At 37.2% G+C, this 24,313-nt stretch overlaps 1 protein-coding gene across 1 annotated transcript in view; it reads left to right on the top strand.

Moving 5' to 3' along the window:
• TMPRSS15 (transmembrane serine protease 15) overlaps positions 1-24,313 on the top strand; it is a 117,111-nt gene that overhangs the window by 82,433 nt on the left and 10,365 nt on the right. Inside the window, exons 19-21 of the mRNA XM_053657914.1 lie at positions 14,525-14,620; positions 18,250-18,299; positions 18,461-18,635. Of these exons, the coding sequence (XP_053513889.1) occupies positions 14,525-14,620; positions 18,250-18,299; positions 18,461-18,635 (321 nt within the window). The remainder of the gene's footprint in view (positions 1-14,524; positions 14,621-18,249; positions 18,300-18,460; positions 18,636-24,313) is intronic.

The following is a 24,313-nucleotide window of genomic DNA, read 5'->3' as shown; positions in this document are numbered from 1 at the left end:
CAACAACATAAAGGAAGAAATGAAGGTTACACTAGGGGAAATAAAGAAAAATCTACAGGGAACCAACAGTGAAGGGAAGGACGCTGGGATTCAAATCAACAATTTGGAAAAAAAGGAAGACATAAACATTCAACCAAAACAGAAAAAAGAAACAAGAATTAAAAAATAAATAAAACAAGAATAGTATAAGAAGATTCTGTGACATCTCCAAATGTGCCAACATCTGAATCATAGGGATGCCAGGAGAAGAGGAAGATCAAGAAATTGAAAACTTATTTTAAAAATTAATGAAAGAAAACTTCCCTAATTTGATGAAAGAAATAGACGTACAAATTGAGGAAGCACAGAGGGTCCCAACAAGTTGGACCCAAAGAAGACCACACCAAGCTGCATCATCATTAAAGTGCCATGGGTTAAAGATAAACAGAGAATCTCAAAAGCAGCAAGAGAAAAGCAGAGAGTTACCTACAAAAGAGTATAGATAAAACTCTCAGCTGATTTCTCAAAAGAAACTTTGCAGGCAAGAGGGAATTGGCAAGAAGTATTCAAAGAGTTGAAAATCAGGGACCTACAACCTGCATTACTCTATCCAGCAAAGTTATTATTTACAATGGAAGGACAGATAAAGTGCTTCCCAGGCAAGGTAAAGCTAAAGGAATTCATCATTACCAAGCCACTATTACATGAAATGTTAAAGGGACTTTTATTTAAGAAAAAGGAAAGCAAAGTTATGAACATTTAAAAAGGCAACAAACTTGACAACTGCAAGATAAAGCTAAAGGAATTCATCATTACCAAGCCACTATTACATGAAATGTTAAAGGGACTTTTATTTAAGAAAAAGGAGAGCAAAGTTATGAACATTTAAAAAGGCAACAAACAACTATCAACAAATGAATCTTTAAAAAAACTAAACAAACAACCAGAATAGAAACAGAATTGTACATATGGAGATCATTTGGAGGGTTATCAGCAAGGAGGGGGAAGGGAGAGAATGGGGGAAAAGGTACAGGGAGTAAAAAACATAATTTGTAGGTATAAATAGAGTGGGGGGTATTAAGAATAGTAAAGAAAATGGAGAGGCCAAAGAATTTATATGCATGACCCATGACCATGAACTAAGAGGGTGTTGCTTGAGGGAAAGGGGGTACCAAGCACAGGGGGGCAAAGGGGGAAAAGTGGAATAACTGTAATAGCATAACCAATAAAATAGACTAAAAAAATAGCCATAGTGGCCCCATTATAAGATCTGGAGTTAACGGTCAAGTGTTGAAGATCTAAGTCAGGGTCAGATTCAGACTTTTCCCTTTCCTTCTCTCTCTCCACTCAATGTTCCTAAATTCTCTAAGACTCCGTTTCCTCATCAGCAAAATGGCATCCCTAGCCTGATCTTGCTATGTTACCATGAGAACCAGAAACATGATGTGTGAACAAAGCCCCTGGCCCCAGGGCAGGTGGTTCTGCGATGACAGCATCACCTGTCTAACTTTGGGTGGCCCTGTGGCCCATCTCCAGGTGCTGCTGCATTCAAAGAAAACTAATCCCTTGCAGCTCCAGTCCCTAACAAGCATCTCAAAGGGTATTCGCATTCCAAAGACAAAATCACACCTCCTAGCATCCTCTTTTTTTCCATGTCTACTCCCTCCCACAGCTCAGCCACACTGCCTCAGTCTCCCCTCAACTCTCATCAAACCCAGTGCCTGCGAGCGCCTGGCTGCCCTTTCTCTCCTTCCTGCCTTTTATCATCTTCTATCCTTCTCACCCAGGAGGGACACTCTGTCTACTCAGAAGTAAATTAGTCTGGGATTTCTAGGCTTTCTTCAACTTTCCTTGCCAGAGCAACCGAGACCCAAAGAGGACAAAACAGAAAATTGTCAGGAGGTGGGCAGAGGACAGGGAAAGCCTGGGGCTCCTTGCATACAAACTTTTTTCTGGTCCTGCAGTAGGTAGTTGTTACCATCGGGTATGTCAGTGCATTATTGCCATCAACAGCGTGCTCCTCAAGGAGCTAATAAATTGTGGAAATAACCTGAAACAGGCAGCCTATGAATCTGAACTGCATCTAGCAGACATGCTGTTTGGACTGAATTTTTGTGTCCCCTCAAAGTTTGTATGTTGAGGCTCCAACCCCAATGGAATGGCACTGGGAGGTGGGGCCTTAAGGAAGTAACTAGGTCCAATGAGGCCAGGAGGCAGGGGGCCCATGGAGGGATCAGTGTCCCGGTAAGAAGAGAAAGAGAGACCAGAGCGCCCCTCCTTCTCCCTTCACCTTGTGAGGACCCAGCGAGAAGGCAGCTGTCTGCCAGCCAGGAATCAGGAGCTCACTAGGGAACCAAGACCAGTGCCTTGACCTGGGGCTTCCCAGAACTGTGAGTAATAAATTTCTCTTGTTTAAGCCAAAAAAAAAGAGAAGAGAAAGAAAGTGGGAGACGTCCTGCTCTTTGTATATATTACCCCTTTTATACATTATATATTGTATTCTAACAAAAACCTTTCTTTTTTCACATTTCTAAAAATATTTTAACGAAAATGTTATCCTTCTGTACATATTTCAGTATCCTACAAATGAGACATTTGAATCTATTACAGACCACCACTTAAGTCTTAAAAATCAGAAAACATTGAAATTGTGAATACTCACATAAACTAACAGTCCTTATGTTAGCATGCTTATCCCCTATCTTGTGACATCAGGTTGTGACTTCTATACTGGAGCTCTTACAAGCAAGGTTATCTCAATTGTTTAGCTCCTTAACAAGCTCCTTTGTTACCAGAGTTCCTTTGTTACCAGAGTTCCTTCTTTAGGACGTGAGTGGAAATGAAGGGTTTTTTATTGTGTTTTATAAATATAATGTAGAAAGCAGTAACCTCTGAGTTGCTTTGACAAAACCAGTGAAGTTTGCCTTGACCGTTTTCTTTATGGATTTCCTTATTTTGTTTACTGGTTCTGTGACTTAACAAATATCTTTCAACACAGGGGTTGAGAGGGTTGGGGCAGGGGTGCCGCTTTGAGAAATACAAAGTCTTGAAGATGGGGGAGTTGCAGGGGAATAATGTTTCTTTGATAGTCAACTGAACACTGAAACGGACCATTGTTTCTTTTTATTCTCACTTCAAGTACAACCCAAAGTAAGTGGCATTGATTCCAGGTTCCCACTTTAGTGCTGATTATAGTTCAATGATGAGTTCATGGAGGTGAGGCCCTAGGAAGTCATTTGTTTCCCCTGCTAGAGTCACCAGCAATGCTGAGGAGCTGTTTTATAGACTCAGGAACTTAGTAAAGAGCAGGCTAAAGAGATTGGTAACTTGACCTCGCTTCCACAATTGATGGATCCAGATGCTCTGGGGTGATACACGTACATTGGGCTTTCACTGCACAGGGGCCTGTGATGCAATTCACCCCCTTTCTGAGCATCATTGTACGATTATAAACATAAGAGTTCTTTTCTACTGTGGTTTGTGCATCTTAACTAAACTGTTTCCTGGGATTAAAATGAATCGTTTACAAATGTCAAAAAGATCTGTTTGGAGGGCTTTTTTGTTTGTTTTGTTCTAGTGAATTTGAATGAAATGTGTTGGGTGATAGCATGCCACTGATTCCTACAATTGCACGAGAGAACGTAATAGAAAAGAAACATATTTTATTACTTTTTAACAGTTGCTAATATAAATACATTATTTTGATTACTTTCAGATCAAAAATCTATGCATTAGCAATGATACTGTGTCTGTTTTATAGATGAATAAGACATTATGTCTGCTTCAGATGTGGTGGAGGTAGACATATAAATAGATAATTACAACATAATGTGATCAATCTAATATGCTATAGGAGAACCTACTCAATTTCTGCATGTCAGGAAAGGCTTTCTAGAAAAAAGCCTGAGCTGGGTGGATGACAGCCAATTCCAACAACTGTGTACTATCTATTTACATGCTTTCCCCCAGCCAGATTTTACTCTGTGGTTCACTGACCTCATTTCCTATGAATCACAGTCCCTCCATCTGGAGACAGGGACAAAGAACTAGATTTTTTAGTGGATGTATAGCAATCAGCGCATCCCACAGCCGTAGATGCAATATTTTTGATGAAGGTCAGGCACTTGTTTTCTTCAGAAATGAGTCAGGTAATCTCTGCAAAGACTTTAATCTTTGGGCCTGCACTTATTAAATAGTCTCCATAGGGCCTTAGTAATTGAAAGAAAGTTATAGCCTTAATGAGAATTTGTCTGGACTGGCACATGGTAATGGAAAGGAAACTCGGCAAGGTTAAAATGATGTGTTTGGTATACTGGAAAGTAATTTAGGAGTCAGTTTATTAAAAAAGCACTGTAGTCTTTCAAGATTATTTATGCAGATAGGCTACAAAATGCAATTCCCCAAAGATCCTAGTAAATCGTATGAGGCAGATTCCATCAGCCATCCCTTTTTTAAATGAGTGTTTTCATTCCCTGCCATTTATAGTACACATCAGTAAAAAGTACCTTGAACAACATTTTCATGTCTTTGATGAGCATGAAAGAAAACATTTTATACTGATGCAAGAATAAATGTTAAAGGAACTTAGTGATTTTTAAAATGATAGTTCTTAGTGAAGCACACCACCCTGTTACTTAACCAATGAGAGAACCACACAGTTGATTTGCCTCGCTGAGCTATTAAAAACTAGAAGTCATCAGATCTGTACAGCTTTACATAATTTAGGAAATACTAATGTATTAAATTACACATATCTTTATTATGCAGCATATAAGTTGGAGGTCATTCTTAAATCCCATAATAGTCTTGTGCTAGACACCTTTAGTTCAAATATCAGAAACATCAAGGGAATCTCTCAAACTCAATGTAAGAAATGGAATTACTTCATGTTCTTCCATTTCAGAAGTGTTTTGAAAATGCTGGGGGCTTATGAGTAAAAAACAAATTTTATAAGCCTTGCAAATAGTGGGAGTATAATGACCTAACTTCTTATAAGCACAAAGCAAATTTGTATCCATAATTTAGTACTAGGTCCTAGAAACTGAAAATAGAACCTGGTTTCCTATTAATTTGAAAAGTTGGTGGACAAATTAGTGTTTCTGTTCTTGTCATTGTCCCCAATTTTCTACTATGTGGAAAAAACCTTAACATAAAACAAAAACAAAGATAAAATATAAGAATTAGCAGAAAAATATAACCAATATCTTTGAATTTAAGTGATTTTAATTTGCTAACTTTACACAAAAATAATTGAATAATATTTTCTGTTGCTTTTAATATTTTCTTAAATATTAAAACATTTTTATATTCAAGGATATTAATATTCTTGGATATTAAAATATTTCCTTGAATATTAAAAATATTATTCTGTTGAATAATATTTTCTGTTGAACTCTGTAAGTTCAACACTAAAGGAATTCTTTTTATTCTTAGCTATGTTCCTGGTGTGAGATGGGGGATGGAGGACGCTGAGAGCAAGGTGATGGGGAAAATTTTTTTTTAGTTAGTTTAATTAACCAAGTTAAAAGCTCATCATTCACCTGAAGTAAAAATTATAACTTTGATGTTTTTTCTCATTTTATAATTAACAGTGCAGAAATTAAAAATAAATAAGACACTTAAGAGCAAAGCACAGTAATTTTGTCCCTTTCTAAGATCCATTTTTTTTTAGTTTTATTTTATAACAGTATTGAGAAAAACACAGTGCTTAGGTAACTGTATCTGCTGCATATCCTCAAGCGGGTGAAAGCTGATATGCCACTAATTTGTAATCCAAGAGCTGGATCAGCAGGTCCCAAACTTGGTTACACATTAGAATACCCTAGTCTTGGTCTCAGACATTTGGAATCAGGGTGGTCTAGGTCAGTGGCTCTCAACATGTGATTTAAGGACCAAACAGCACCTGTAACATGTGACATGCATGTAAAGATGTGCAAATTCTGGAACTCCACCTCACGCCTACTCATCATAAAGTCTAGAGCAGGGCCAGCACCCTGTGTAGGGATAAACGCTCCAAGTGATTCTGACGCAACCAAAATTTTGGGAACCATAATCTGGGGTAGACGTTCTTGTTCTTAACCTTCTTTTGTGTGTCATGAACACTTTTAGCAGTCTGGGGAAACTTATCAGCCCCTTCTTAGGCTTATATTTTTAAGTGTATCAAATAAAATGTACATAATTACAAAGGAAATTAACTTCATTGAAAAATAATTATTGAAATATTATACATATGGCATGATAATATATTGTTCCTTATTAGGGGATTAAATAAGATATACTGGTGGTTCTAATGATTACTGTAAGATTAGAGGTAAGCATACATGATATTTTTAGGTATATGCCACAACTGCCGTGTGAAATGTAGATATCTGTAATTTGTTTTGGTGACAAAATTATAGGTGCTGCTAATAGTATTGTTATTAGTCACCCACAGTTGTATCGGAAGGTAAGACCAACTTTCCATTAGAGGGTAGTAAAAATAAAGATGTAATTATTTCTCATCCAGCAAGAAACCCCTACCTACCTATTGGCACAAGCAACCAGGGGCTCCACAGACGCGAGCCGCAGCCCTCGGCTGGCGTGAAACATGGAGATCTCCAGTCATCATAGAGCCGCAGGTGCTTCTGAAAGGGCACAGGCACCCAAGAAGCTTTAAGTACTTGTTTTGGCAGAACACATAGAACTTGTCCACAATATCTCTAAAATGTGGCAGTTTGCTCTAACTTGTTATTAAGAATGAAACATTAAACACCTTTTTTTCTACTGCAGCCAGGTTGAGGACCATCTCTGACTTACTCCAGGGCATTTCTTAAATTTCCATTGTGACATCAGTCTATTTTAATTCTCTGGAAAACGTTTTTTCCCCAATAGACCAAAATAAAAATAGGGAGCTTTTAAATTCCACTATAAGAAGAACATCATTTAGAGGGTAAAATAAATCCACAGCTAGGTTTTCACCAACCAGAGACTGGTACAATGGTTTGCTTGGAAAAATTCATTCCTGATTTGTCCCATTAAATATTTGAAAATATATTATTGAGAATCAAGGGACTCTTATATGTTGCTTATGTGTATCAATACATTTCAGGGAGAATCCTCATTGTCTTTAACCTGACCTAAACGCTAATACATATTTCATAACCCCAGAAGGATTTATGCAACAAAGAACTACTGAAAATATAATTATTCACATAATGAGTAAGAAAAATCTCTTTTATATTTTGATATAATTGTGTTATTTACCAATAAATTTTCTACAACTTGTAGCCATTTAGTCTTCAAAAGTCTATTACAGACTTTTTTATTACTCCAAACTTTTTTATTTATTCAAAGTCTATGTCAAATAAACAACAGGAGAGTGCTGTCCCCAAGCCAGTATCTTTGACCATTCCCTTAGATCCTGTCCTGTGGGAAGGGGGGAACCTCTGTATTCTACAACTGAAACATGTGAGGACGGTGGAAAACTTTCACTCCATAAAATGAATAACAAAAGTTCTCTCGTTCATTCTACTTCCCTTCAAGAAAATATTTTCAATGGTTCAAGCTGTATATTCTATGAGACCATGGGCAATTTTGAACAAAATTCACAAAATATAATAAAATGATATACCTTTCTCCTTTCCTTTCGTTTTTTTCTTCTTTCTCTTTTCCTTATTTTTTCTTTACTTTTGTTTCCTCCCTCATTTCTTTATTCTCTTTCATCTTTTCTATCTTATTTCATTCCATTCTTGCTTCTTTTTAAAAATAACCTTATCTTTTCCAAAGAAAAGGGAATAATTTATACTCTTACTGCATAAGAGTATATGCAGTAAGATTAACAGAGTATTAGATGAAAATAAGGTCTAAAGAAAAAATAGGCAGATCTATAAAACATTCAAGGTCAGAATAATTACTAATATATTTGTACAAGATTTCCAGAAACGCACACCAAAAAAAAAAACATTCAAACTCTGTTAACATTAATTCTGTGATAAGACAAATGCTACCAGTTCTATAGGGAAGATAGATTTCTCCTGACACTAAATTCTAAAGGAAGTGTTATATATATATATATATATCCTTATAAAGTAACAATACTGCACTGAAATATATATATACTGAGAAAACTTCATAGAAAATGTGAGGTGTAAGCCATATACATCTTACTCAGCAACAAACCCCAGTGGGGACTGAGAAAATACTGCTAAAAATCATTGGAAAGCACAAGAGGATTCCCCCACTCTATTTTTTTTAGTTATTCTGGCTAGATTAGCTGTAAAATAATAAAAGTGACACACGACTGTGTTATAAGGAGAAAAAAACTATTTAATAGATGTGTACTGGAGAATCACAGTGTGATGCTCAGATTATAAAATGAGGCTCAAAGAAGTGGCAAAACTAGGCACTTTATCTTTTAGACAAACAATAAATTTGTGAAAAATTGACAAGACAGAGAAAGTTAGTGCCCATGGTTAGAAATGCAGGAGAAATAGAGGCGGGAGGTACTGGATGATCTGATCCAAGGGCCCTTATTTGATTCAGGGCTTACAGGTGGGCTGAGTCTGGACTGACTGCAGACCCAGGGGGAGGCAACAATGGGTTGTTTTTTTTAAGTATAAGATGTATGAGGAAGTAGGGGAGGGGTTAGTCTCTTGTTCTTCTGGGCAGTTGCCTGAGGGTTTCAGGATGTGAGACAGGACAGCGGGTTAGGTAAAGGGCCAGGCTGTTCGCAGGGGCAGGAACATCAGGCTGACCACTGGCCATTATAGCTGGCATCAGATGTCTACTGTGGGTGGTGGGAGAGGGTTTTGATTAAGTGACAGATTATCAATTAAGTGGGGATAACCCCTCTCACTTGATTAAGTGAGACAAGAGCAGTCCAGCGGGTTGGAAAACTGGCCTGGCTGGGTCATGAGCCGTCTGGCAAGATGGGAAACTGCCCTGACCCTTTCACTCATCAGAAATAAATCTAAGTAGTTTGGGGTATTTCTTAATGAGGAATCTAAACAAAGCTTGGCCTCGAGTAATAAATTAGCAAAGGCAATTAGCAATGATGTTACAGGTTTGTTTATACAGGCTTTCTGACTCTGGATTGTATAACTCATGATAAGGTTGTCTCTCGGTCCTTCAGAAGTGGGAGGCGATCTATTGTTATCAGTGGAAGTATAGTTCTTACTGTGTCTAAAAAAAAGAATTTTCTGAAACCCACACAGGAGGATGGGACTCTGTGGTATGGTTTATTGATGATGTACAAGTAAGGGGGTCCACCTACTCTCTTCCCAATGTCCCATCTCCTTCTGTCTCACTATGGAGAAAGTCCAATCTTGGCTTCAGTGGGGTCAGGATAAAGGCCACTATGCAGAGTTTCTGCCCCATAGTAAAGCACAGTCCAGTCCAGCATCCCTTTAGCCCAGTGTGTGCTTCCACTGCAGACCAGGTGGCCACAGAGAAAACAGGTGCGTGCACCTTGGGAGTGTGGGTCACAGATAAGAGAGAGAGAGCACTCCTTTGTTCCCTTGGGGTTATAATGAGGAACTTGGGTTTGAAATAGACCAGGTGCTTTCTCAAAATGACCAATCAGCTTCCCAAATTTTCATGGATTTTAATAGGTCTATCCCCCTTGTTAGACTCGTAGGCCTCTAGGGTCCAGCACCTCCCCCGGAGCCCCCCAACAGTCCAGTACCAGATGGGGAAGAATGAGGGTTAATCCCCTTGGCAGAGCATGTTGTCATCCTCTTGAATGTGAAAAGCTATAGCTTCCTGGTGAAGCAAACAGGCTCCTGCTTCCCAATTTGCTCAGCTCCATGTTTAGTCCACTTTGCCCATTCCCAATACCTAGGTGAACACCAATGGTAACACCATCATGAAGATTTATTTCCAGCTTTTAGGGGGACAGAGGAGAGTGAGAGAGCTCTTCTTGCTCTTGCTGCTTCTCAGGTAATGCTTAGTTCAAAATAATCATTATGTCCTTGCAGCATATCTTGGGGAAGCCCACCCTGGGCCCCAACAAAATGAATCAAGTATATACAACAAGGGATTAAGATCAAGTTGTCCAAGATGTTGTCCATGGATCCTGCCTCTGACAATCTCCCCTAAGTATCACTTCTATCAGCCATATTTTTGGATATGGCTGACAGGATAATGCCAAGAACTTGTTTTCTTCCTAATACAATTATACCTGTAAGATAACAGAGGGCAGTGACCAACTGGCTCATCAGTTTCACTCATTCTTAATACAGTAACTTGTACAAAGGAGGAGATCAATTAAAGGAACATACTTCTTTTCTGTTGACATTTCTTTCCTTCTGCATACCACAAAATTTTAAGAGGTGAGATCAGAACATCTAAAATTAACTAAGCTTACTTGTTTGCTGAAAGCAGTCAGAGTGCTGAGTGACTGCTAGATGCTTTGCTATGAACATGGCAAATGCATACGTAGTTGTCATGGAAATGTGTCTAGTTCAACCTGGTGTTTAAAGAACAGCACACATGTCCTGGACTCTCCTAGTGAGAGGCTTTGCCATCCTTTACCTTGAATCTTTTTAGTTCACTGATCCCCAGCTTATTAAAATGCTCTCCCTTACCTTCTGCTCTGCCAAATAAATCCTCTTCTTTCCCTGCAATCTGAAAAGGATCATCCATTCTTCTTCTTAAAAAAAAATTCTTTTCAGACTAATCCCACCTGGCTCAATTCATTACCCAAACCTTTTGGGAGTGCAAAATGAGCTGCAATGCCTGGCTGCGGCATTCACAGCATTGGTTATTCTTTTTAGCTTTAGTGTGCCAAAAGCTTCAAACCTAAGCTCCTGCTTTAGGGAGAAATTCTTATCACAGCTAACAGTCTGAGGAGCGAGACAAAAGAGAGAAATCTAAATAGGACCCGGGAAGAAAGGCAGAAGATTTAATACTGTGAAAGACGCCTTGGGATATCCTTCTTTCTGTCCCTGGAATTCATCTTTGGATATATTTTCATACTCAGTATACAACCTCAAAAATAATAATAGTGAGTTGCATCTCTGTGCTTTTTTTTCTCACATCGAATAAGGTTACTCTGAAGCCAGGGGAGCCTTTTGAGGGTGTGCAACCCATGAAAATGGTAATAAAGATTTAGAAATAGCTAGTGAGGAAGCATTAGCATGTCGAAAAGCAGTGCTCTCTGGGCTTTTCTATGTGATACCAAAGTTCTGATTCCCAACAGCTGTGCAAACGTGTGGTAGAGTTAATCTAACCCTGCAGCGCTGGAACCTGTTTTCAGGATTTAAAATGTGCCAAACCTAGTTGTAATCCTGACAAAGTGCCTCTCTAAAAACTAACAACTAATTTCCTTGCAAGAAAAAGAAACTGAGGCGGGAACCCAGCAGCATGTTTTACATTCACAGAACTTAATGTAAGATATCCTCTCTTAAAATTTTAATTTTTCAGTTCAGAGATTTTCTTTTTCAAAAATAGTGACAACATAAAATTATTAAGCTTTTATTTTGCCAAGAACATTTTAAATATATTTTTATCATCTCCATTATTTCTTAAAATAAGAAATAGTTTGTTGCAAACTTTTCCTGCCATTTGTATTCTGTTTACTGTGACTACCAACTGTAATAAATTATGTCCAGCACAGAAAAAGGACAAGGTCATCATGGCTGGATTCAAATGCAGGTTGTCCAATTCAAATTAAATTCCAGATTCTAATAACCAGCACTGATGCCAGGAAAAGGTTGTATGAGCCCATAGGTACCCCTCCTGGGTTTCTGACATTTATATTTCCTACAAAAAAAGTTATTTATGTAATTAAAATTTTTTCTAAAAAAAGGTTTTATCTAATTGTTCTAAATAAACCAAAATAGCACATTTATACAATTAATGTATACAATTAATGTAAACCAAAATAGCACATTTATACAATTAATGAAATCTGTTTTCTCTTGCCAAATTTGAGGCTAAAAATATAGAGAATACCATCTCAGAATATAAGATAATATGTACTTTTTTATAGGCGTACATAATCTCTCTTTTTCACATCCATATAGTGAACACATCACTATAGAACAGTATTTGAACATATCATGGTAGAATAACTAACATTTACTAAATTCTTTATTCATTAAATACATTCTTTATTTACTATGTTTTCTTGTTCTTAAAGCTTTTTCTTTAGTCTTCTTTTATCTAGAAGAATCTGATGTTACAAATATACCTGCCAGTACCATTATAGGGCAATGCCAGAGGTAGGTATATAATAAATACTAGATAAAAATGACTTATAAGTAGTTCTCAGTATTTTTCAATGTAATTTTGTCTATGTATTGTTTTAAAATTTTGGAGAAATTAATGCATCTCCCTCAGGGTCTGTCTTAAAAGAGATAATGAAGAGATAGAATAAAAACAACTAGAGATAAAGGAAACATCTTAAATCTACATTTCTGCAGTATATTTTTAATGAGTTACCTTCAATATGTCCCTCCATGTATAGTGCATTCTCACTTAACATTGACAATAGATCTGGAAACTCTAAGTAAAATCTGATCATGAAACCAATTTAACCATAGACTAATGGATGTAAACAAAATTTAACTTCTTGACATCTCATCAATACTATAATGAATTGACATCAGACAAAATGATTGAATTCAAGGACCTGCTACTGTTATGAGTACTGTCAAATGACAAAACTAAAATGATTCAGCAATGTCTTTGACATCCTGTCTGTTATTAAAGGTGAAAGAGTTCATGTGTTGTGGGAGTACAGTGCCTAGAAAACAATGTAGAACCACTCCCAGAAGATTTAGAGCAAGAGAAAGTCTTACAGAGAATTAAAAGAGTCAAGTTGGAATCGGAGAATGATTGCCTAGAAGGTTTAAGGCTTCCTTACGAGGCCAGCAGATCCTGTTTTCTAGGGTAAGGTAAGCAAGCTAAAGCTGAGTTGGAGGACTATGGTTTGTGTATGGTAGGTTTCCTTGACAATAAGACTTCCTATAAAGGTGGGCTGACTTAGGTTTAGATTTGTGACTTGGGCCAGGCCACCAAGACAACCTTCATTTTGGGGGCCCTGATACATGAATCAATTTTAGCAGTGCCTTAAAACAAATTGTTTGTTAGGTCACTCGAAGCCAAAAATAGACCCTTAATAAGGGAAGAAATAGATATCATAATTATCTATGACAGTGGTTCCCTAACATTCAGCAGAACCACCTGGAGGGTTTGTTAAAAGAATGAATCACTGGATGCTACTCCAGATTTCTGATCTGGAGGGTACGGACAATTAGCATTTCTAATACATTTTCTAGCGAGGCTACTGCTACTTGTCTGGAGAACACACTTGGGAAATCTTCAGTTACGGAAAGTCAGAAACAGAAAACTGCCTAGAAAAATGTCTGACATATGTATGCATTCAGCCAAAGTAGACTGGAAATATAAGCAAAAGCTATAAAAAAAGAGATGTCTAAAGGGAACCTTGAAGGGTGGCTAGGACCCATCAATCAACTTTACCTTTGCAGCAAAGATGTGCTCTAATAAACCAATTCCAACTTGGTCGTCAAATTGGATGGGCATTCTTTGATGTTAAAGGCCAACATTGGTGTGATGAATTCTACCAGAAGCTGCACCAATGGTACAATTCAAAGTCCTCCATGGTCTGTTTTTCTCCACATTCTGCTTTCCCTAAAAGTGTGAGTCTTTAAATATGCAGCTTCTGTGGTGGTGAAGTCATTGGTGACCTAGAACATTCCGGAAATTCTACACTCTCCACTGTCCTTTGACATCTTTATGTCTGATTCATTTTCTGAACTGTAGCAAATATCTTTTACACAAATTCTCAAATACTATGACTCTTCTGCCCACATAGGAGAAGAATCTTAATCTTTTTTATTGTAAATAATGCTGCTATTAACACTGGGATGCATAGGTTCTTTTAAATTGATGATTCACAATTCTTAGGATGTAATCCAAGCAGTGGAATTGCTGGGTCAAAAGGCAGTTCCATTTTCAGTTTTCTGAGGAACTGTAGAATCTTAATCTTTAACAATAACATAAGCAACACTAATCTTCCCTTCGGTAACTTCATTTCAGGTTTTATTAAATGAATTGAAAGCAATATGAAGAACAAACTGACATTTAGAATAGTAAACACAGAAGTGTTCATTTTTCTAGATTGTTCATAGGCAACATGTATTTTTTAAAAGATGGATTACACTCGATAGGCACAAAATCAATAATTGCAGCAATTCCATGAGATTGTCATTAAAACTCATCATAGAAACTATTGGGCAATATAAATAAGTCAAACGAAAAAATCAGACACCCAAGTTATCCATACACTGATTTTAACTTGTTAAGTAAAGAACTTGAAGTATTAAGCAAAAATTAAAATTATATCTACCTCATTATAAGTAATTCTACTAATGTGTGCCGTCTTTTAGATAGCAAAGCACTTGAAGATTTATGTTGATGTATTGATTTCTTTGTATGGAATTCTATAATTTCTTTCAATGTCCACAGCATTAAATAACCGAAGTTTAGTTCCTGGTTTTCCATTCATGTTTTTAGTTTTATGTATACGTGTGCTTTTCCCTAGGACTGAAAACTCATCAATGCCTGTCGTCTCTTCTACGAGTGGACCATTTGTAAAATTGAGCCAAGCACCTAACGGCAGCTTAATACTAACACCAAGGTGGGTCCCAAGATCTGTTCTTGGCCAACTCGTTCATGGACTGCAAAGGAGATAGAGTTTGAAGCCAGTCATATTTTAATTCCATCACATACTAGTCACATAACCTTGAAAGTTATTTAACATTTTTATTCTTCAGGCAATCTCAAAAACTCTGATTGATGCTATCTGATAACACTCCCTAATCTCCATATAAATGGTAAAACAGGCAAATGAGATATTGTATATGCAATTATTCAGCACACTGATAGCAATCCAATTAAGTTCTAATTCTGTACCCTTTTATTCCTTACCCTCAGATTCATAAACAAGTAAATCCTATTGGAAAAAAATTGTGAGAGTTAGGATGAATCAGCCCAGTGTGAACCAGATTAACGAGAGCAACACAGATTAGCTGTCATTGAAAGAGGAGAATGTCATGGCAATCTTTTCTCTACCTTAGCAAACAGAGCACAGGTGTGAAGTGAGGCAGTCCAGACTTCTGGTTGTGCCTACAGACTCTCTTTTGCTCTTTACAATTAGGTTCACTTTTATAGCTTTTACTCACGTCTTAAAGAGTGACATTGTTTCCACGTTTGAAGTCCCTACAGTATGTGCGTTTATGTTATTTGAAGGAGACAACATTTACGGGCATAGATACTTTGATCTTTCATAACTTCCACAAGCCAGAGAGGCCCTTAATCAGCCATGTTATACTGAATTAGTGAAAATCAGACATTATACATTTATTTAGTTAGGTGTTGCATCCACCAACGCAAGAGACAAATTGTCAGAAACTTTCAGGATTCAGAAATGTTATTTTATTGGCCAAAGTTTTAATCTGCGCAGGGGCAGACCCTCAGAGTGTCCTGAGACACGGTGCTCATAAGAGGTGCAAATGAGAGCCGCCCTAAGCTCTTACAGCTAAGTCTTTTTATAGACGCGAGCAAGCAAGCGTTGTATAGAAGCAAATGTGGCTGTTAGCTATTGGCTACTTGGGTGGTACGAGCATGACCTAAGCTTCTGGGTTTTGAGTAGTGGAAAAATTTTAACCTAGACACTTGAACAGGTGGTCCTCTACTTGTTCAGCCCCATTGGTTTTGTAGTTCTGCCTTCTCCACTCCCTATGTTCTTTCTTAACTTCCTTGTGGTTTCTGCTCTAAGTTCCTTGTTCCTCCAGGCCAAGTCTCTTTAAGGCAGTCCCTGTTTTATTCCCTATTTATCTGGTTTCAACATTAGGTAGTTAACTTATTTATGTATATATTCATTACATTATTGCCTCATGAAAACTGGTGCTTTTTGAAACACACTTGCACTTTAAGCTGTGATAAAAGATAAGGAAAGGAAGAGAATATCAAAGAAGACTAGTCTTCCAATTATGAAAATCTACTGAACTGCATCCTCATTTTCCCCTTATTGGGAGGCATATGCATGATTCAGACTATTTCCCACTAGTGAGAAAGGCCACTCAATGAGATACCAGCAATCTGACTGAGTAACTGGAAGTATATGGTTCATGAAGCTGCTGTACTGTGTTTCTACTTTTCCTGATTCTTCAGACCTCTCCAGTAGCAGGGAGCTAGACACCGGATACAAAGTGCTTATCAAACTCTTCACTGAATTCCTATCATGTGACAGACGCTGTGGTAGGAAAGGTACCGAGGTTACTCCCAGTCTCCAGGAAAGCTCTATGACACCGGCAGTATTGCTCCGCTAGGAAGGTGAGGAAACAGAAGTGTGGCTTTGGTAACCCACTCGAGCCAGTCACGAAGCCTGCCGGCACCGTAGAGATTCTAACCCAAGGCACTCTGCCTCCAAAGCCCTCCACTTTTCACTGCACCGCGCTGTCTCCCCAGTTCCTAAAGCAATAGCTCACACTCTAAATAGCAGTGCTGGAAAGGAGAAAGAAAAAAAGTGGAGGCTTTTCAACAACAAAAAGGCTGTGGGGTTGAGTATGTATTGGGAGAGAAATGAGTTCATTTTGTCAATGTAACAGATATAAATCCATCCATTGATATCACAGTATCGCTCCCACGAGGCTGAGAGAAAAATACAGGATCATGGTATTGTCTTTCATCCTGTCCGGAGAGCCAGCCAGGGCTGACTCCAGTGCGGAAGGTCGGGACAGGGACTCGGCTTCTCTGCAGTCCCTCTCAATGCACCTGCACAAACAGTGGATTCGCTGCTCCTTCTGGCTGCGGGTAAAGCAGTTTATTCCTCTGCACCGAGACACTCCATGAGTGATTATGTACGAAACTTTGGACTAACCAAAATACGTGGAGATCGAACTGCAAGGTTTAGCTTAAAGTTCCGGTTACCTCTTAAGTTAATCAGAAACTTTTCTGTGTTTACTAAAAAAAAAAAAAATAGTTTTATACATACCACAAAGTACTAAGCATTTTCTAATATCTAAAAGTGATAAACCATTTTGAATATGGATTTTCATTGATGAGTACTATACATGTAGAAAGAGCTGGGATAAAACTTCACACATCCCAGAAATTACTTCCTTCTCAACTATGTGTAGGTAATAGAAGAGAAGCTAACTGAGGCTTCTTCTTCCTTGCAGAATTCTGAATACGTATTGATATATCTAAATCTAGGTAGAGATGCATATATACACATTGCTTATTGATAAAATATAAGAATATTTCTTTATATTTCTATTAGAATCATCTTCTCTTCTGAAGGATAGGTCAATCAAACCACATAACACACGCGGTTTGAAATTTACCTTATCATATGTTTTGAGTGGCTATGGTTGTACCTATGATTTCACATGGATCTTGGGTCTTATTTTATGTTTGGGGTTTTTTCCCTAAATTTTTAAGCATCTAAACAACATGCACAAGAGATGTAGTTAAATATGTAAATAGAAATCATTAAGATAATATGTGTTCATGTGATTAATGTGTACAGTAGCTGCATCAGGGAACAGCAGGCAAGTGTTTTAATTCCTTGTATTAGACTGATCTCTAGTGGTTGGTAAGCATAACACACTTTCAAACAATTTTTTGTTTAAATTTTTTAAATAGAATTATTGGCTTTGAATAGTTGGTATCCAGCTATTAAACAGATACTGGGTTTTAAAGTGTTTATTACTAAACTTTATTTTATATATTTGCCTATTTATGTGTTTACCTGTGAAAGCAGGACCTGTGATTAATTGATCATTGAATTCCCTGAATGATGTTCACAGTCTGGCACACGGTGAGGCACTGACTGGTTGTCTGATAGGAATATGGAGGCATATTCTGTTATTGAATGATGAAATCCATTGTTGATTCAAACGAATGAACAGCAGCTATCGTTTATTGAGTGTCCATTGTATATAAGGCACGATCATTTCATTGAGAAAATTTTACTTCTCAGAAAATTACAATAAAGTAAAACCCCATATTATGAATGACAAAGGGAGTCTGAGGCACAATGAGCAACTTACCCAAGTCACGAAATGTAAGAGGTAAATGATACAAACTCAGTTCTACTTGACTTTAAACTGAGGATTTCCTGCTTTGTATTTCAGCCTCCCTACATTTTTATATGATACTTAAAAGTTCATTTAACCAAAAAAGACAGGATACCCTATATTATGCTTTGCTTTAAAATGTTAGATGCATAATTTCTGAAATGTAATTGTTCTTCTATTACAGTAAACAGTGTTTACAGGATTCACTGATTCTGTTACAATGTAACCACAAACGTAAGTAAATATTTTGTCATGTTTTCATCCCGGCTTTCTGTTTAAAATTCTGAACAGAGCTGGTGTGTCACCTGAGGCTATTTTATAGCAGTTCGCTCAATTGTCATGACCAGGGAAAATTCACTGAAATAAAACAGCTCTTTCTTCAATTATTTTAATAGCATGTGGTAAAACACTGGTGGCCCAAGAAGTCGACCCAAAGATTGTCGGAGGACATGATGCCAAAGAAGGAGCCTGGCCCTGGCTCGCTGCTCTGTATTATAACAACCGGCTGCAATGTGGTGCTTCTCTCGTCAGCAACGACTGGCTGGTGTCTGCGGCGCACTGCGTGTATGGGTGAGTGTGGCATCGTAGAGTCCCTTCCGGAATGAGACGACCACAGCACACACGGTGCATTTCACTTTCCTGTAGCCTCACACATCCACTTCGTCAGGGCAATCTTCCCACTGTTATGACATTATAAACTTTTCAATCCCTTTTCCATTAAAATCATATATAAAATAGAGAAACCTCAAGTAAAAATCATTCTTTGTTAGATGTTTGCATAAGGTTATTATGTATCCTACATACCTAATAACTGATAAGTAGAATTTTTAAAGGTTTAAAATTAGTATTTAGTGCTTAAATTGTACTGATTATCATTCAATTAGGCCAATATGTATTGTCAGCAAATTGTTAGTATCAAAAAGCTCACAAGTTACAAATAAACTGTGCTCTAAATATTTGTGCTTAAAGACTTAATTATGAATCAGAATAAAAATGTTTACTTAGTTCTTGAGTCAGATCTATTTTAATGCTACCCATAATTAAAACTTAGAAATAGCATCCACCGTATCTAATTTTTTTGTAACATGATGAAATACATTTTGAATTCTAGAAATTATTCTCCCTCTAGAACCTGCCATTTCTAAAGCAGTGCCACAGGAGAAAATAATGTGTATAGAGGGGATGGAGAGAAAAGGAGGAGAAAATAAATATTTCTGAGCCCAACAGCTTGTTAATTCTCTCCTTCTTGCATGAAAGAAGGAGCCTCTTTAGGCAATCCCATTGTATGACTTCTGAATTAGGTCAGAGAAAATGCTGGCTTCCTCACCAGAAATTCACAAGACCTGCCCTGGGACAATTTCCTGCCCCTAACTGAGTAGAAGACTTCAGAAGATGGCTTTGCCTGTGAGGATTACAATGAGCCTCTGATCAAGGGCATCCAGAATCTCTTAGAAAAGAGTCATGTGTGCGCAGAATTGACGATGCAGCTGTAGTTAATCAGATTAAAAGACTGAGCTCCGTACCAACACAGACATCGGAAGTTCTTTTATAGATGGCAACAAATTGTTACACAGGAGGTTTTGAAAGTTGGAAGATAGGGAGTGCCAGTAAGAATGAGTATTAAAAGACTGACTCTGTGCCTCAATACTCATTGTATAGAGTGAAGGTAAACTTGAATGAATAATCCTACGAACTTGGAAATGAGGGATTCTGCCAGATCACAGGTTGGCCAAATTACCTGAGCCTTCAAAGGAACTGTTCGCGGTTCTGACCACCTACATCTGAAGGTCTCTGATTCTATGCTCTGAGCCTTATAACTCAGTGACGATAAATGTTTATGCAGCCTCTCCTACATTTGAAGTGCACCTTCTTGACCTTTGCGGCCTCCTGATAAATTATATTTTAATCTGTGTTCAACCAGAGCATAGCAAGTACACATAGCAGTCAATTTTCCCATTGTCTGCTAAACACAGCTTTAACTTTTACCTGCATATACTCTATGCCTTGGGCACATCACAGATGGGTAATCTATACCCTAACTGTATTACAAGTAAGAGTATCTTTAGCTAAACACTCAGTGTTTTCTGTTGCACAAAAGTAGGTCTTAATGAGTTAGCAATCTCCTGTATTTAACCTGGAATTTGGTAAGTTTGTTTGATGTTCTTGCAGAACATCTGCGTTCTAAATGTCAACCGAGGCTGCAGTAATTTTAGTGATATCTTTCAATTATCTACCTTACAGATGTATTTACTGTGGGTCCATGATACCAATATTATATCTGTTTCAAACCACAGATATACAAAAAGCAGTTTCATCTGATATAAACGCATGTTCAATCATATAGGACATAAAATGTCTTTTCACACAATTTCAGTTTGAACACAAGCAAACAAAGGTATGCAGTAATGGAATCGTGATGAATTCCGATTTAGCCTCACCACGCTTGCATTTTCCTTCTCCTCAGCCACTCAATGGCATTATTTCTTCTTCCTCCCTTTGCAAAGAGTTTCCGTTTCTTGCTTTTCACTTCATAGTTCTAACCAAGCAAGAAATTTTTTGATATGATTTCAGATACCTGATAAAAAATATTTCATCAGTATGCCAATTCTGCCCATTTATATTTTTTAAAATCCTAACTGTGCATTGAAATGCTTAATTTCCTGATACGTAAAAGGAAGAAACCAAATCAAGCAACTTCCTGAAATCACACTACAAAATGACGTGTCCTCAGTGTAAATCTGTTCCAGGTCTTTTAACCTGCAGCTCCCCCTTTCCACATTCTCATTGTCCACACTCCCATTCCGCCTGTGTTGCTGGATGACCCCAAATATCCCTGTGCCTGCTGTTTCTCTACCACTAGAGAAAGTCTGTCTATCACTGTACACAGATTTGTCCTCTTTTCCAACCTTAAAAGAGAGATTTGGACACCACGGGCCAGCTTTGCTGTGGTTTAAAGGAAAGGTTGACTTTGAACCAGAGGACAGGGTTTTGATTCTACCTATCCTAATGGTCTCACATGACTTGGTATCTCTGCATTTCAGTATCCTCATTTGTAGGGTGTTTAAAGGATGTCTGCCTTCTAAGGCGATTGTCAGGGAAAATTAAGATGCTGGAATACTTTTCATGCTGTGATTATGAATGTGCAACAAAAATTTTATCATGCTTCTCTCCCATGCTTATCATGCATCAAAGGGTTTATAAAAAAGAGTCTAAGTCTTGCCAAGAGACATTAAGCATATTTATTTTACAAATATCTTGTATGGGTATAATTTCAAAACATGCACAAAATTGCAAATAATAGTACAAAGAACTCTTTTATAACTTCACCCAGATTCTCTAATTGTTTAAATTTTATGCTGTAAAATCTTTCTTACTCTTTCTCTCCAATCTGAGGAATTTTTTTCAACCATTTGATAGTAGCTTAGACATTGTGCCCCTTTCCATTATATATGTTAATCAAACTTTACTAAAAACAAGAATATTTCTTTACTTTTTTAAAAAATATATTTTATTTATTTATTTTTAGAGAGAGGAGAAGATGTGGAGAAGGAGAGGGAGAAAAACATCAATGTGTGGTTACCTCCCATATGGTCCCCTACTAGGGACTGGCCTGCAACCCAGGCATGTGCCTTGACTGGGAATCAAACTGGGGACCCTTTGGTTCACAGCCCGTGCTCAATCCACAGAGTTATATAAGCCAGGGCAGAACAAGGATATTTTCTTACATAATCACAGAAAATCATGGTAATTTAACATTGACCACAAAACAATTATCTAATGTACAGTGTGTATTCTTTTTTGTTATGCCCTTTACAACATTTTTGGTTTGTTCATATTTTTGTCACCCAAAAACCAATCCAGGGTTATGTACATTTAGTTTCTATGCCTCCTTGGTCTTTTAACATCTGAAATAACACTTCTTTCTGTCTTTCTTGGCCTTTCTGGCTTTCTTGTCTTTGATATATATATATTTGTAATATGAGCAAGAATTTTGTAGAAAGTCCTTATAGTTGGGAAAACCCTTTTGCTGCTCCTTTATTAATCATAACATATCACCATTCTTTGAAAATCTCTTTACTTTCTGGCAAAATAAGATGTTCCATGTTCCTCTGTGCTTTCCTTGCCCCAGCCCTGAAATAAAACTTTCTAAATAAAACCCCAATACATTTCAGCTACTTGTGGTTCCTTCTCTATTTTAAAAAAAGGTATTGTGTGCTCATTGCTACTGCTTTTGTGTCCAGCTCATAGACTCTCTTAATGAGCATGACTGTATATCTGTAAATATGAACTCAAAGATAGCTCCAGCTGAAATAAAATACCACTGGATATAGTTTGTTCTCCTTCCATATTGTAACAGTTTTCTTCAGTAATTGGACACCTTGCTTCTACTACCCACAAAATATTTCTGGATTTTCTGAAGCTTAGAACACAAAAAGCATTTTGAGTATCACTAACCCTACCACTGTGTTAAGCAAACTTACCAACCAACCAGTTTAATATTTGTTTTCCATTTTTTTCAACTGCCATATAGCAAATGCATCACCTCAAGTGTACAATTTCATGAGTCTTGACATAAAATATTTTCATCACTCTTATACTTCTTTCCAGTCAATCACCATTTCTGCTTGCAGAAGCAACTACTCCTCAGTTTTTTGTGTGAGCAGTTATGTATAGATTTATAGTCTGGATCACATCTATTGACTGGCTGTGTATCAATGATAAAATGATCCATAGAAAGTCCTTTTGCCAATTTTCCAGTCTCCTTTATTACATTTTAATTTTTAATATAATTTTATTTTTTTGTGTAAGCACTTGCATTGCCTGATATTACTTAGTACATGACTCCCCTCTCTTTACCTAAATGTAATGTGTGATTACAGTGGTCAGGTTCAATCTTTCTGGCTTCTGGATTGTATTCTGTTTTCACATATTCATTCAGTCAAGTGACATTTCTTGAGCACTTGTTCTGTAGCAAACAAGGTTCTAAGTTTTGGGGATCATAGTGCTCTACAGGCCCACAAATTCCTTATCCCTTTTTTAAAGAAAATATTTTATTTATTTACTCTTAGAGAGGTGAAGAGAGGAAGAGAGAGAAACACCAGTATGTGGTTTCCTCTCGAGCACCCCCTACTGGGGACCTGGCCTGCAACCCTGGCATGTGCCGTTGACTTGGAATTGGACCGGTGAACCTTTGGTTTGCAGGCAAGTGCTCAGTCCACTGAGCCACACCAGCCAGGGCAAAGTCCTTATTCTAATAATGCTTATGTTGTAGAGTAGGGCAGAAGAACAAGAAACCTCAAGAAACCTTGCTGTTGCTGTTCACCAGAAAGTGATTGGCAGGCAGCTTTGAACAAGATTGGAGATGTAGGCCACTAGGTCCTGGGCCCTAGTGAGGACTCAATAGGCCGGAGTAAATGGGATGTAAGACCATTTGACCATTTGGGGGGCTAAAGAGCAGTATTATCTAATCAGGCTTTTGTGTGGAGATGAAACTGCTGGGAGAAGCAAGCGTAAAATCAAGGAGAAAGTTAGAAGGAAACAATGGTGACCTTGGGGCTGTGGCTAAGGAAGCCAGGCAAATGGTTGGATTTCATTAGTAAATTCAGACAGTTAGAGTTACCTGAATTTACTAATGATCACTCCTTTTTAAGAATTGTATGTTTTTTACTCAACATGTAATGTATATATTTATTCAATATATATAAGAAAATTAATCTAAGAATTACAATACCATCTTACTTTGCATTCAGTATTTATACATAGATTTTATATTTCGCATTATAATTACATTTTATATAAATAATATGTTAATATTTATATTATAAATAATATCAATTATACTAGTGTTATATAACATTTAAATGATAACTATTAAAATTTGCTCAAAGGACTGTGAGTACATTATGTGAATTTTATTTTATTTATTTGAAGTTAATAATAGGGACCATGTAATTATCAGAAATGATAAGATTGTCTCCTTAAATGCTTTCTACATATTTTATCTTCAGAAATATTCATTCAGAAACAATTATCTTCAGAAACAATTCAGAGAAAGAGAAGTAGATTGTTTACTATAAATTTAAATTAATAATAAAATAATGCAGTTCAGAAATAATATCTAATCTCCCAAATTCTTATCTGCTAACTATAAACATATTATAAATGATATGACATAGCTTGTAGCTAACACAATGTTTAGTAATCACTATTTCCTCTCATTATTTTAAGGTTTTGAGTAGAAAACCAAT

This window comes from Artibeus jamaicensis, unplaced genomic scaffold, assembly GCF_021234435.1.
Source record: "Artibeus jamaicensis isolate MK-2021 breed Jamaican fruit bat unplaced genomic scaffold, CSHL_Jam_final scaffold_474, whole genome shotgun sequence".
Taxonomy (NCBI): Eukaryota; Metazoa; Chordata; class Mammalia; order Chiroptera; family Phyllostomidae; genus Artibeus; species Artibeus jamaicensis.
Note: the sequence above shows the minus strand (reverse complement) of the source record. Positions and strands in the feature narration are given on the sequence as shown.